The 13,479-nt window shown below is 42.0% G+C and overlaps 1 protein-coding gene across 2 annotated transcripts; it reads right to left on the bottom strand.

Annotated features, from left to right (window-relative positions):
* Window positions 1-901: 901 nt before the first annotated feature.
* Window positions 902-13,114, bottom strand: NUP54 (nucleoporin 54). 2 transcript variants are annotated; one of them, XM_084519293.1, is made up of 13 exons: window positions 12,963-13,064; window positions 11,738-11,899; window positions 9,383-9,466; window positions 9,114-9,248; window positions 8,202-8,431; window positions 5,916-6,103; window positions 5,147-5,343; window positions 3,944-3,998; window positions 3,268-3,361; window positions 2,649-2,756; window positions 2,139-2,258; window positions 1,651-1,761; window positions 902-1,332 (listed from the first exon to the last, which is right to left on the bottom strand). In XM_084519293.1, the coding sequence occupies exons 1-13, from the start codon at window positions 13,012-13,014 to the stop codon at window positions 1,204-1,206; spliced, it is 1,665 nt and encodes a 554-aa protein (XP_084375419.1). In that variant the 5' UTR covers window positions 13,015-13,064; the 3' UTR covers window positions 902-1,203. The 2 variants fall into 2 exon arrangements, with proteins under 2 accessions (XP_084375419.1, XP_084375420.1); XM_084519294.1 differs by lacking the exon at window positions 11,738-11,899 and having other exon boundaries at window positions 12,963-13,114.
* Window positions 13,115-13,479: the final 365 nt, after the last annotated feature.

Genomic DNA, 13,479 nt, shown 5'->3' with positions numbered 1-13,479 from the left:
TGCTTCATTAAGTTTGCAGCTACTACATATGTTCAGTTTATTTTTCAAAGTGTTGCTCAACTATCTTGAGCATGCAAAAGAGTCTCTCACATGGGGGGGGGGAGGGGTCTTAAGTAATCTGCTGAAGCTATCATTTTTGTCAAGGGTCATAGGAATGGACAAGGTAGCTCCCAGCTGCAGTGATTCTGTTGCAGGCTCAAGATTAGTTTACATTCAAAGCACAATACAAATGCAGCATAAAAAGCATGGGGGAATTTTTAAATGAAGTGTTTGCAAAGAAAAAAACATCCTCTCTCATATCTACAGCATCGTCATTCTAGCTGTTTCTCCAGTGCACGCAGATCTAAGGGATGTGACACTGTTTTAGTTTGGGGACTGAGGCTACTCAGGAGCTCTGTGGCAGCTGGCTGGGTAGCCTGTTATGTGCAGTGCCTAGAGGAAAGTGAAGTGCATTAACCTGGACTTGTTGGCAGCTTCACGGCTTTACTGACAGAGCTGAAAAGGAGCCAACACCATGCACAAGTTATTACAAAGTCAGACTGAATTTATTACTCTCCAGAAATTAAAAAAAAAAAAAAAAGGAAGACATCATCTACACATCTTGTTGTTAGTTGAGGGACAGAAAAGCTTCTCAGAATTCACATATGTAAACAGTCCAAAGGAAAGACAGACACTGGAGAAGTCAAATTCCTGCAGATTGCCCCAGAAAACTACCAGTATTGTGAAGACCAACAATAGTTACAGCAGCATACATATCTGTAATGATTTAGATTAGCTGTTTACATAATGCTGTTACTTGTTTTGACAAAACCATGGAAGCAGGCTAAGCTTTCCACAAACCAAGTCACAAGTAGAACAATGCCCTCACCACTGTATTTTCTAAGACAATAATGTTGTAAAAAAAAAAAAAAAAAAAAAAAGGAAAAATGTACAATAGTACATATAGTTTTATAGTAGAACAGTATCTGAACAGATTCAGTTTTCCTTCTTCTATTAAAGCATATACAGCTTTATAAAATATAAACCTTCCAAAGGTCAAGTTCAAAAGCTTAGAAGAGGCTTTGCTAATTCTAATGATAACAGAAGACATACCATTACTCCTAGAAGATACACATTTTATTTTACCTCGCCAGTTTTAGCCTTGGAAGGTGAACCATGAACTTGAATAATATGTTCCGTGCGAGCCCAGCAGCGAGTGACCCGTCAACTGAAGACTCCTCCTCTGATGGGAATGCTCTCGTTCAGCCCATGTTCTATTAGTTTGATGTCCTCCAGGTCATCCTTTATAATGCTAATTAAGTGACTAAGGCCTTCCTGCTGCTGCTTCAGATGCTGCAGGTATTTTCAAAAAACAACATGAGTGTACTTTAACTTCATAGATTTTAAGTAACATTTCTCAAAGCAGTCACGGCTGGTGGCCTTGGCAAATTGAAAAGTCCAGCTTTCTTGGTAAAAAGAAAAAGTAGCATTTTCTGCACTAATACATAACTGCATACCATAACTGTATATAAACTTGAGGCACCATCACTGAGAACTGTAAAAAGGACTACCCTCAAACAAAAGCCATATAAAATTCTCAATACATCTCCCAAATTAGTGCCCAGCACACTTATATGACCAAGTTGTGACAGTCTACTGGGTAGTACTTACTTGCTTGATTTCCCTTAAGAGGTCTGCATCTATGTAATAGCGCTCTTCAGCCCTCACTGCTCCAAAGTGGTTTTGCATCCTGATTTGGGACATAAGCTCATTCAGTCTGCCCTGGGAAGAGAGAGGAGAAGAGAGAGGTTTAAATTAAACAACTTATTTACATCTGTCAGAGCTCCAGCACACATCACTCCGAATCACCAAGGCAGGAAGAATTACTGATTATGCTAGTTTTGGCTCAATTTTTATTTTTTTTTCTTGTGGAAGGCATGCAAGGAGCAAGCAACACTAATACTTTTAACTCAAAAATACTTAGACCTATCAGACATGCAGCAGAAAACATGACGCCGCAACCTAGTAACACTGCTGGACTTCTCTTCTGAAAGCTTTCCACAAGAAATACATACACGTGCTTTGGAAAATTTACATTGTTTTGTGAGGAGAAAAAATGGGTTGTTCAAGTTCTGAGCCAAGTTCTATTAACTACTCACCTTGAACTGTGTAGGTGCATTAAGTTCACACTGAATAGTATCTAACTGTACACGAAGCTGCTCTTCATCTGCTTGAATGGCATAACCACTTTTCCTTTGGATCTCCTGCTTTATTAACACCTGCAAAAGAAGCCTTTGAGGTTCATTAGAGAAGACTTCGCTCCTCTCTTTCTCCACCAGCCCAGTCAAATCTCTTTTTGCCCTTCCTCTGAAAACTGTTTCATAAGATTTGTTCTGTCATTCATTCTGCTGCTCTGAGTCTCCAGGGCAGTCCCACATCTTCTGGGTAAGTGAGAAAGTCTCCAAAGCAGAGAGACATGCGTTTGAAGCTTTCCCTGACAGCCCTGCATTTTAATTCAATGAATACCTTTAGATGAAGTCAGAATTTCATTTTCAACACTAGCTGTGCACACAACTGCAGAGGTCATACTGGGGATTCCATCCCCTTTCAGTTTGATTTCTGGCACCAGCCTGCACATCAGAATGAGTTACTTTGAATATCCGTGTTACCTGTAAGGTTCTGTGAGATAGCGCCATCAGTTTCCTTTTGTACTGTGCAATTTTTGCCATAGTGGTTGTCTGGTTTTTCTGTAGCTCACTGATATCTTCTGATATTATCTGCAGATGACATGAATAAGTTGGAAGTCATTAAAGTGTCTGATAACAAAGCACATTTGTTCTCATTTGAAACCATGAGTTTCAAAAGAGTACTCAGTCCAGCAACCTAAGGTCGTTGCAAAAGATGATTTCAAAAAAACTTTTTGCTGGACCTTTACAGTTTTGGTCACTGTTTATTTTTATATGCAGGTGAGACTTCCAGAAGGCATAATGTGTGCCCAAATTAGAGTCCATGTCAATGCAACTTAATACAGCTGTTTGATTTAGCCTGTAACAACATACTAAACTTGAGCCTAAACAAAACACAACAAACAAAAACAAAACAAAACACACTAGTCAGATTTTGGGCCAAAATATATTAATTAATATATTAAGGAATTAGAAGAAAAAAAGATACACAGCCCCATGCACATGGCTCCACCACCAGTTTTGAGCACACAGAAGAGAGGCTCATATAATAACACCTCCTTCATCAGCAGCAAGCAATCACAACAAAGATGAGAAACCTTACATCTAATCGAGTTTGATGCTGTTTGGTCATCTGATCTTGGACCTTCAATCTTCTCAACAGTTCTTTGAAACCCACCATTGGCACAGGAATAAGCCTACAAGAATAGAAATATTTCTTACAAAATGTTTTTTTTGTATGAGACATGTAGCACTGATTAATAATTACAAATATAATCTAATGGTGATCTAAGTGATCTTGGCTTTTGATAAATCAAGATATGTTTTGGTAAGTTCTAGAATCCTCTCTATTCCTAATAACCTTCTCCTTTTTCAGAAGGAAATCAGCTTAAGCTGCCTGTAACCACTGGAAGGCACAAGAGTACAATTTCAGCTTCAGGGATAAAGAGAAAAAAAAAAAACAAAAAACGTAGTGATTGCAAAAAAAAAAAAAAAAAGTCAAAAAAGTCACAATAGCTAGGCCATAAAATAGAGAGCACTGCAAATCCAAGTAACACAAGTTAGGCTCTTCATCCTGACTTCTCTTAAGCACCTAAATGGGTAAAGGGATTAGGGAGGTATGTCTAGTTAACCTTATTGCTTTATATTATACCAGCACTGGACAAAGTTATTCTCTACTGAGTTTCTTACCCTTTACCTGAAGGTTACTACTCAATATTCTGCTTTTCTCCCCTCTTTCCAAGTGTTTTTGTAACAGTAGGACAAACTATTACACTTACTTGTCAGGATCTGGATTATCAACTTTGGCTTGTTCCCATATAATAGGATCAACACCTTAAAAAGAAAAAAAAAAAAAGTATGGACAAATCTGAATAGATAATACATCTTGCAGCTGCAGCAGGAAAAACACCAGGAAATACAGAAGCCACATAAACTGTGCTTAATGACTGTTGTACAAATATAAGGTTAATTAAACAAGGGTAGTTCTTAAAATCTCAGTCCTGGGCTATGACAAAAAGCCCAGTCCAGATGGCAGTTGTGACTTGTATTGGTTTGAAATGGCAGGGAAGGAACAACCAACAGATTATCAAATCAGACAATCCATGCTTAAAGAAGAAAAATTCCTTATTGCTTCCACTGTATGCTAGACTTCGTCTATCGTTCCCCTTCAAGTTGCTTATTGTATGCAACAAATAAAATCAGTAATTAAGCAATCTAAGGACCAAACCAGTTTCCAAGGTGATCGCAGTAGGAAGTATCATGGCTCCTAGCAGGATGCGTCTGAGGATTTCAACTGTTTACAGAACAGTTGTGTATTTTGCCATGAACCACTTCATCATGTGAACACATTAAAAGCAATCTAATTGTACTAACTAGTAATTCAACATCATGATTATTACATTCTCCAAACCTCACTGCAAACCACATCAGTGTATAAAACGGACATCTAGGAAAAATGCGCATGCTGGAGAAAAAAAAGCAATACATACAAGAAGGTCTTTCTGACCAGAGACAGACATGTCCAGCACAGACAGCAAACACGGCACGAACAGCAAACTAGAACCAAGCTGTTTACTTGCTGCCTGTAACCACGTAACGTATGGATACAGGCTAACAGATCCTCCCCCCAAAAAAACTAGGAAGCAGATAAAGGACGTGATTATTCTGTGATTCTGATACGTAGCTTTTTTTTTCTCCATCAGACAAATACAAGTGATTGATAATAGCCAAATCACACAGTCCACTGCTATGGATAAATTACTGATACTTACTGATAAATCAAGTTTTTGCACATCTATCTTAATAGATTATGTTGTGCTTCAGTGGGCAAACTGGCTGTAATTAAAAACATGTCATCGCATCTGAATGCCTTGGAACCACCTGCAGTTTCCAGTGGACCAACACCTGCATTTTTCCTAGAGAACTTAAAAACCACCCAGCAGAGCCCCAGTCGTGCCCCCGCGCAGCCCCAGACCACATACCAGCTGGAGGATTCTGAAGGAGCTGTTTGACTTGGGCCGGGGAAAGCTCTGTTCTGGCCATGGAGAGACTGACTCCCAGCTGCTGCAGGGACGATTTTATGTTGGCTTGTTCAAAGTGGGCATACAGGGTTGTTGCTGGAACTCTCCTCGAGGTGCCGTTGGGTGAACGCTCAACAACGTAAATGATCACTTCTGTCCTGAGCAAGACAAACGTGTACTGTGAGACAAAGCAGCAGTGTGCAGAGACTAACGCAATGAAGAACAAATCTAAATCAAAGTTACTGCTTCTCCCAGCTGACTGAATTTACTTTAGTTGAGATATAAAGTTAGGCTACAAAAGCACAGTGCCCCCTGGTTTTAACAACCATACTAGGTACTGATACTAGTACTGCATTAGGAATAACCTAAAAGCTTTGGTCTTTTTAAAAAAAAATTAATAAACTGCAGTAAAGTAACAAGTAGAAATGTCAGCGTCATCTCCAATTTTTGCTGCTAAGCAGGGTCTGGAGAAGCCTGTTTCCCAAATAGAGCTGAGGTCTTCAGCTGTGCACTCCACCAAAAACAATAACATATACAGGAAAGATATTGGTCTTAATGCCTTAAGAAAAAGCAAGAAGAAACGAGAGACATTCAACTCCAGATGAACAGATTTACAATCACGTTGAGTGGAAGATGTATCCACCACCATTTACTGAGCAGACTAGGTGCCAACCCTTTTTATAACATGCAACCCTGAAGAAAAAAGCAAAATTGTGTCAAGTTCACATACTGGTCATCTGGCATCGTTTTAACACCTTCTATGTTGACAGTGAGGGTCTGGTTTCCTCCCAGAATTTTGTGCAGTGATTCTACGAGCTGCTGCTGCTGGCTGCGAATATCTGTTTCTTTTCTATTAAAGACCAAGACAACAAGGCCATCTTCGTCTTTGTTGTTGGGCATTAAACTGTAACCCACAGCCTGAAGAAGAGCAAACAAAAAGACAGGGATACATTACTCAGCAAAAAGTGTATCTATGTGGCATGAAGGGGGGGACTAAACCAAGATAAACCACTCAACTTTTGAGCAGCTGGTTCAAAATATCTCACAACATATTTAGAGATGCAGAAACATAAAATCAATCCCACTTTAAAAGCTACACTCACAGGCCCACCAGTAGAGCAGCTTTTGAAACAATTCTGAATTTTCACAAAAATAGTTCTTAAAAGTCCATTCCCCATATTCAAACAATCAGAACTATGGATGAGCAGATGGCAACTTTGCCAAATATTTGTGGTATTTCAGAGCTGCTATCAATAAAAATATTTTTAAAAACTTAAAACTTTTTCTAAGTTGCAAAAGGAACCATAGAACCAGAATCCAATACAGAAAGATTGCTAGAGACTTACTGAAGGGTTTTACAATATTAAATTTTCAAGTACCTCAATAAAAAACAGTTACTGACGTAACCCAATTGAAAGATAAGCCAACCACAAATCTACCTGGATTTCTTCACATTTCTAATCCTGTATATATAGACAGTGTGCCCAAGAGTACAAGACAAAACACTGACATGAAATATTTTTACTAGCGAAGACATATCAAGTAAGGTTCCCGCAATCTGGGACAGCCAATTTTCCTCACAGTAAGTGTGATGTTTGTACAATTGCTTATAAAACTTAATGTTGTCTTTATCCTTGCTGTGATAAAGCTGTAGTAAGGTTAGATGTTTTCATCCAGCATCATGATCCAGTCTAGGAACACTTTCTGCTATCTGTGCTAAGCAGCAGTGTATTTTCTGAATTGCAAAACAAAACAAAACAAAAAAAAACAACCAACAAACCTCTGTTGGCTCCAAAATTAACTCCGCATCTTGTATGAAATATTTAAGCTGATTACTCATTATAAGCAAAAGCAGAATGAGCAGTTTTCACCTCATCTTGCCCACATGAAAGAAAAAGTAGGGAGGCACCGCCATGCCCAGCCTGACCTGAATCCTCAAGTCTAAAACTCAGCAAGAAAGTCAGCAGGTGCGAGATTTGCAGAGGATGAAGACGTACGTGTTCTTTGTTAACATGGTAAGCAAGAGCTGGTACTGCTGACAATGCCATATAGAGAATAGAGCCAGCTTTAGCACTTGCAAGGATAAAGGTAGAAGAAATCTTTGAAAATCAATATATTTCCAATGGCCAGCTTCACAAAGAGTTTTTCTAAAGTATGCGAACCAATGAAGAAAGACTGTTAAGTTCCTATTCCACATACTGAAAGTTTCTCTCAGGTATGAAGGATTATTTCAGGTAGTTTCTGTGCACTGACCTTAATGCTCTCAAAGAAGAGGCAAATTGCACAATCACAAAATGTTTCATGATGCACATATATGCACCCATTAACTAGTATCTCAGCAATACACAGATTTCTAGTATCTATATGTTAGAGCGCGGCAGACGGAACACATGCAGCCGACTCAATATGAGTGGTAAAGCATAGTTCATCTTTATTGTCCGGATAGCCTACTTTTATAGTGAACTTAACAGGGGCAGACAGTGTTTCACACAAGATCATTGGTCAAAAGCACTCAGACAAACAACTACAAGAAAACAACCCCACCTGCAAGAAAACAACCCCCTTGTGATTAGCAGTCACGTAGACCTTGTCCTTGAAGCCAGCTGCTGGTAACAATATTTTTCTGAATTCCTCAATTGGACAACGTGGGAATCATTGTCGTGGGAGCTTCTCATAGTTGCCCTGGTAGCTTGGTTTGCTCAGCTACAGCAGGCCATGAGATTTTCTAAGGCCTACTCCTGGTTGCTTAAAGCAAGCTCAGATCGAACAATTGTTCCACGGACTCATGTCCACGCCCTTTGTGCCGATTCCCAACATCTATACACCTTTAAAGCTTCTATTAATATTTATCAAATTGTTTACATTACCCAGAAAAATAAAGTTTCAGATTTGATTTTGTTACTATTGAGAGTAATTTAACATTCACGAGACATTTAAGACACACAACTAGCAAAGAGAGTAGCTGCCTCAGAACTGTGTGTGTGTGTGTGTGCGTGTGCAGGTAATGAATTCATACCTTAAATCTGCAAAATGGGTTTTCCTGGGTGAACTCCACTGGAGCAATGTTATTGTTGAAGTACCCTTTGCCTGTTCCCCAGAAGGCCTGTAGCTGGTTCCATTTTGCCAAAATGGCATCTCTCTCATCTCCTAAGAGTGTCGGCGCTGAGAGGGCACTGGCTGTATTGATGAGCTGGTTTGATTGGGCAGGCGTCTGAGTAGGCTGGCTGAACAAGCCGCTTCCCAGTGCTACATCAGATGAAGTAAAAAATTAACTCCTTTACCAACAAACAGACTTGCTCGCTAATGCATACCATCTGCATATCATTATTATCTCTTCTTCACTCATTTTAGAAGCAAAATAAATGCAAAGAATAAATAAATATCAGGTAACACTTTTTGAAAGTGTCTCTTTACATCTGATCTTTATCAGCAAAAGAAGTCCTTGAAGGCTGAGTTGAAGAAAAGAATTACTCTTTTTTGCTTAAATGGGACATCTATATTCACTCATGACATGATCTGGTACCTCAATATCCTAATGTCAATCTTGGTTATAATAAATTAAGTGGACTCGGAGCCTGTAGTTGTTCATGATCCAATGTACGGTTAAACTAAATTGAACACCGTTTCCCTCCTGTTTCTAACAAGGCTATGGCTGCCAACAACGATTCTGTAACTGCTAAACCAAAGTGTCAAATACTGTCACTCAAGGGTAAAGTTCGGAAACTTGCTCGAGATCTTATTTAAAAAAAAAGGCAAGGGCTGCAAATGTAGGCACTCCAAAAACCAAATTTCTGACATGTCTTCATCCAGCCAAAGACTGTAACAGGCTCCTTCTGTGACGTACTTCAGTCCCATCACTCAAGCACCAGTGTCAGTCTTACCCTGTCCTCAGCAGCCGAAGCATAAGCCAAGAGAAAGCCATACTTACTGGTCTGTTGCTGCTGGGTACCGAAGCCTCCAAAGCCTAACCCAGTTCCCAACCCAGTACCCAAGCCAGTTCCAGTTCCGGTGCCAAAACTAGTACCAAATCCAAAGCCTTTGTTCTGGGTAGCACCAAAGAGTCCTGGGAAAACAAAGAATTGTTGAGAATAATAGGAGAAAAGTACCTGTGAACTGCAAAACATTGTGAAGGAACATTTAGAATAAAACATTATGCTTTATTCTAAAGTAAATGCTTTGAGATTTGTGCTCTCTTACCGCCAGTGCCTGTATTGGTGGGAGCAGAAAAACTAAATGCTGGTGCCGCAGTGGTGGTGGTTGTCCCGAATCCTCCAAATGCACCTAACAAACAAAGTTTGCAAATAAGGCAGGCTGCGTGTTGTGAAAGGGAACTGTGCATAATGTGACAATGAACCGCACACTTCAAGGGGTGTTATGGGATGTTGACAGATGCATGTGTTATGTTACAAGCACGTGGTTCACACTGACCATGGGTACCGAGTTCATTGTCCAAGGAAATGGGGGAGAAAACATGAACCAGAAAGCCAATACATTTATGGTGCGTCAGAACGCAAATAAAAAAGCAGCAGGTAACAAATGCTCTGTTCCTTCACCAGGACGTGCTTTCCTTGGTGACAGACACAACTTGCAGTAGTATTTCTTACACTGACTGAAGTATTCCTAAGAATTAATGTTGTTGCTACGTGTTTAAAAAGTGATCTAATGTTTTATGAGCTTCGTCGACATTTCTGAAGTCTTAAAAGCAAAACCAGAAAAGAGTCAACTCAAGTCTGCGGCTAGGGGGCACAAATGCTATGCCTACATGTGGGTACTGTCACAGCAATTCTTTCTTTCTATATGGTCTTTTCCCCAAGGCTAGTTTCCCCATAATCTGACAGCCTCCCCATCAGACTTCTTTTTGAGGTTCAACCATTATCCAGAAGAAAACAAATGCAAAAGCCATCTGCCTCACTCAGATTTTCAGGAAAACCAGGTGCTGGCTAGCAGATGGAAACCCCAAGTGAGAGCCTGAGCTCCCCCATGCCAGATAAAGCTCCCCCCAGATATCTTCCCATTTGTCTTCATGGCAGAGGTGTGCCAGAAGCCACTGCAGCACCTCTTTTGGATCCTAATGCACCATCTGATTCAAGGTGCAGCCTGTGGACATCTGATCTGACTAGCCCTAGAATACCAAATCTCCGTGTCTGAGGCAGCTTTTGTGTGTTCAAAATGAAGAAGGAAAGCCTAGTATATAGGATGTGTCAAAAAAAATGCTGCCACTGCTCATTCATGTTATCACCAAAAAAAAAAAACACCCACCCACAAATTGTCTTGGTAAACCTACTGCACTTACTGTTCTGTATATATATGAAATAAAAAGCTTAAACAAAAGCTGTCACGCAACCACATTCTATTTTCATTCAGCAAACATCTTAATGCAACTGGATGTAAGAGATGTTCCCAGTAACATTCAACTTTCAGTCCTACCAGTGGGTGAGCAACCCTAGCAGGAGTACCATCAGATGGCACAGTTTTTAGGTAGACTGGTATTTACAGGAATTTAACATCCTTTCTTAAAAAAAAAAAAAAAAAAAAAAAAGATCTAAAAGTGCAACTACTAAACAAATTGTGTATTAGAGTTCAAATTCAGCTACAGAAATACAGTCCAATAGCATTCATATTAAAAAAAAAAAAAAAAAAGAAGAAAATAAAAGATCCCTTGAGCACACAAAACAGGTAAGATTACTCTAACACAGGGAGCAATGATGCTGTGGAATGAATAGAATTCCTATACGAGCAGCGGCAATGAGACCCCATGTGCTAATTCTGTGAGAAAAAGCATGAGATATCCATGTAGTACACTTTTTTCTTTTTCTTTTTAAATGTGATGGAGATTACCTTGAAATTTATCATCTGATCACCCAGAATTGATAGATCTACATGGGGCCAGAAAGGGTGTTCTTAACCAGCACCCCACGCACACATCTCGCCAGGACCCTCGCAGAGAATCTTTTGAGGACAGCCTGGGGTGCGCACCATGTCAAGGTGCAAAACGGCGTTTTGGAAAAAGAGGTAACAGCGAGGGCTGTTCGTCTTTTTGTGCTGATCGTATAAAATTTGTTTCTCCACAGAAACTACTGAGGTGCAGCGCATTCATGATAACCAACGGAAGGCCAATGAGACAGGGAGGATGAAAAACATGACTGCAGTAGTCCAAGAATCTCAAGTCAGGCAGCTTGGTGTTAGGACCAACTCTGTGATTGCTCGTGGTTGCCTGGGTTAAAAGGAGAATTAACATTTCTGTTCTGCTAGGTAATTGAGGCTTGATTTTAGACTGGGTAAGACTGGCAGGGTACCACAATCCAGTGGTCCAGAGACTGAGCATTTGGTACATGGTTGTTTTTCCTCAACAGCTATGTCTGAATAATTTAACAGGCAATAAAACCCCCTACAAGTCTATGGCTCTCCAACCTGTACCACCTTCAGGGCTTTTATCTCCAGTCTTCATGGATATGAAATAAGATTAGTACTAAATATGGATTCTCAGGAATGTAATTCTTGGACCCCTGCTATTAACATTGATTACAGAACAAGCATTTATGCGTTATCTACCTGCACTTGCCAGACTGTTACCAAAATTGAATGGTGGAGTTGAGGTAGTGGAAACACCGAAATTCCCAATATTAAAATTCACTGCAGGATTAGCAGTTAATCCGAAACCCCCAAAATTAAACCCACTGGCAGTGGAGTTTGTAGTTTCAAGCCCACCAAATCCTGGCAAGCGTGAAGCAGAAAAAGAGCAAGGTAGCATTAGTTCTAAGTAAAAGGTAGGTTCAGGAAGTAAAAGCTGAAATATTTTACCATCCCCAGAGACAAAACAGGCATAGTTAGAGCAAGAGGAAGATATTAACTGGCATTAAGCATTGTTTACCGAACACAAACAGGACAGTTAAAAGCATTCTGTTTAACCCACTCTATCACTACTGCAATGGGATTACTTTTCAGCTATTCTGCAAAGCAAGCAACTCACGCTTTTCCCAACCTTCAACAGATCTTCAATAGATCTATATGTGAAAATAACCAAGCAATTTGAGATTCCCATTACGAGCAATTTTACCCAAGACTGCCCGATAGAGCTGCATCTGCGCGAGCGTGGCTGAGGAGCACCACGCACTGCTAAGGTACCCCTTCACTGCAGTAGCAAGCCCAACAATAAGTATTGCGGGATTTTTCACCTTGTATTTGCAAATACGCTCTACGCTCGCTGGTGTTTCCTGATGAAGGTTTTTAGTGCTCGGAAAAAGAGGATGGTAGAGCGGCTCTGATCGCCTAGGAGCTGGGATCGCCAGCTCGCAGTGCTCGGGGGGCATGCCAGGCCTGAGCCCAAGCAGCGTGAGGCGATTTTTCTCAGGATAAAACCTCAAGGTGTGCTTATGAAGCAGCACGAGGCGATTTTTCCCCTTAAGATGTTCTTACGAAACACGAGGTCCGTCCCTGCAGCCCAGCGGGCGCCCAAACCTGTGCTGACCGCCGGGAAGGAGCCCAGACCCCGCCAGCCCGCAGGACCAGGACCCGCTAAGCACGTTTCATCCCCCCACAGGCCGGCAGCGAGGCGGGGAGCCCGCGGACAATTTTTCTCCCCTCAGGATTTTTAACCCGGGGCCGCTCCGAGGGCGGCTCCGGGCGGCCCCTCAGCGGCCGCCTCACGGAGGGGCGCGACCGTTGGCGGGCTGCGCGCGTTTGGGGGAGGTTAGCGGGGGCCGGGAAGGGGGGAAGGGAGAAGGGAAAGGAGACAGCGGCCGCCTTCCTTCGCTCACTCACTCACTCACTCACTCACCCGTGGGGTTGGCCGCCCCGGTGCCCGCCGCCGCCCCGAAGTTGAAAGCCATGAGGGGAAGAGGCGTGTGGGTGCTGCCGGGGAGAACAGGCGGTGCTTCCGACACCCCCCCCCCCCCCCCGCAGGCTTTCTGCGTGGTACCGCCCGGCGGAGCCCCGCCCGCTCTGCCCGCGCTCGGGCTGTACCACTGTGGGGGGCGGGGGGGAGGACGGTGTGTGTGGGGGGTGGGGGGGGGGAGCTCTTGGAGGCTGAAGGAAGTCTCCTAGGGGTTGGGCTTTCCCTCAGGGAGCTAAAATCCTCCGGGCTTTCCCTAAATATCGTGTTCTCTTTCCCTAAATGCCATGTTCTTTCCAGCCATTGGCCAGGGAAGGAGGGGAATACCACAGCAACGTGGAGGTGACTAACTCCAGGAACATGGCTGGCGTCCGGCGTGTGGCAGGAGCAACTTCGGAGTGAAAACCGAGCAAAGAAAGTTCCCGAAGTGTTTTCACTGAGCGCTGCCTTCCAGGCTGGCCGC

This window comes from Aythya ferina, assembly GCF_964211825.1.
Source record: "Aythya ferina genome assembly, chromosome: 4".
Lineage (NCBI taxonomy): Eukaryota > Metazoa > Chordata > Aves > Anseriformes > Anatidae > Aythya > Aythya ferina.
This window is presented reverse-complemented; position numbering and strand designations above follow the sequence as displayed.

Excerpts from the sequence above, each read along its gene's own strand:
- NUP54 (XM_084519293.1), bottom strand. The coding sequence starts at position 13,014 with ATGGCTTTCAACTTCGGGGCGGCGGCGGGCACCGGGGCGGCCAACCCC. Across the intron at positions 2,259-2,648 it reads TATCTCACAGAACCTTACAG|GTGTTAATAAAGCAGGAGAT; the intron begins GTAACACGGATA and ends CTTCTTTTGCAG. Across the intron at positions 1,333-1,650 it reads TCTTAAGGGAAATCAAGCAA|CATCTGAAGCAGCAGCAGGA; the intron begins GTAAGTACTACC and ends AAATACCTGCAG.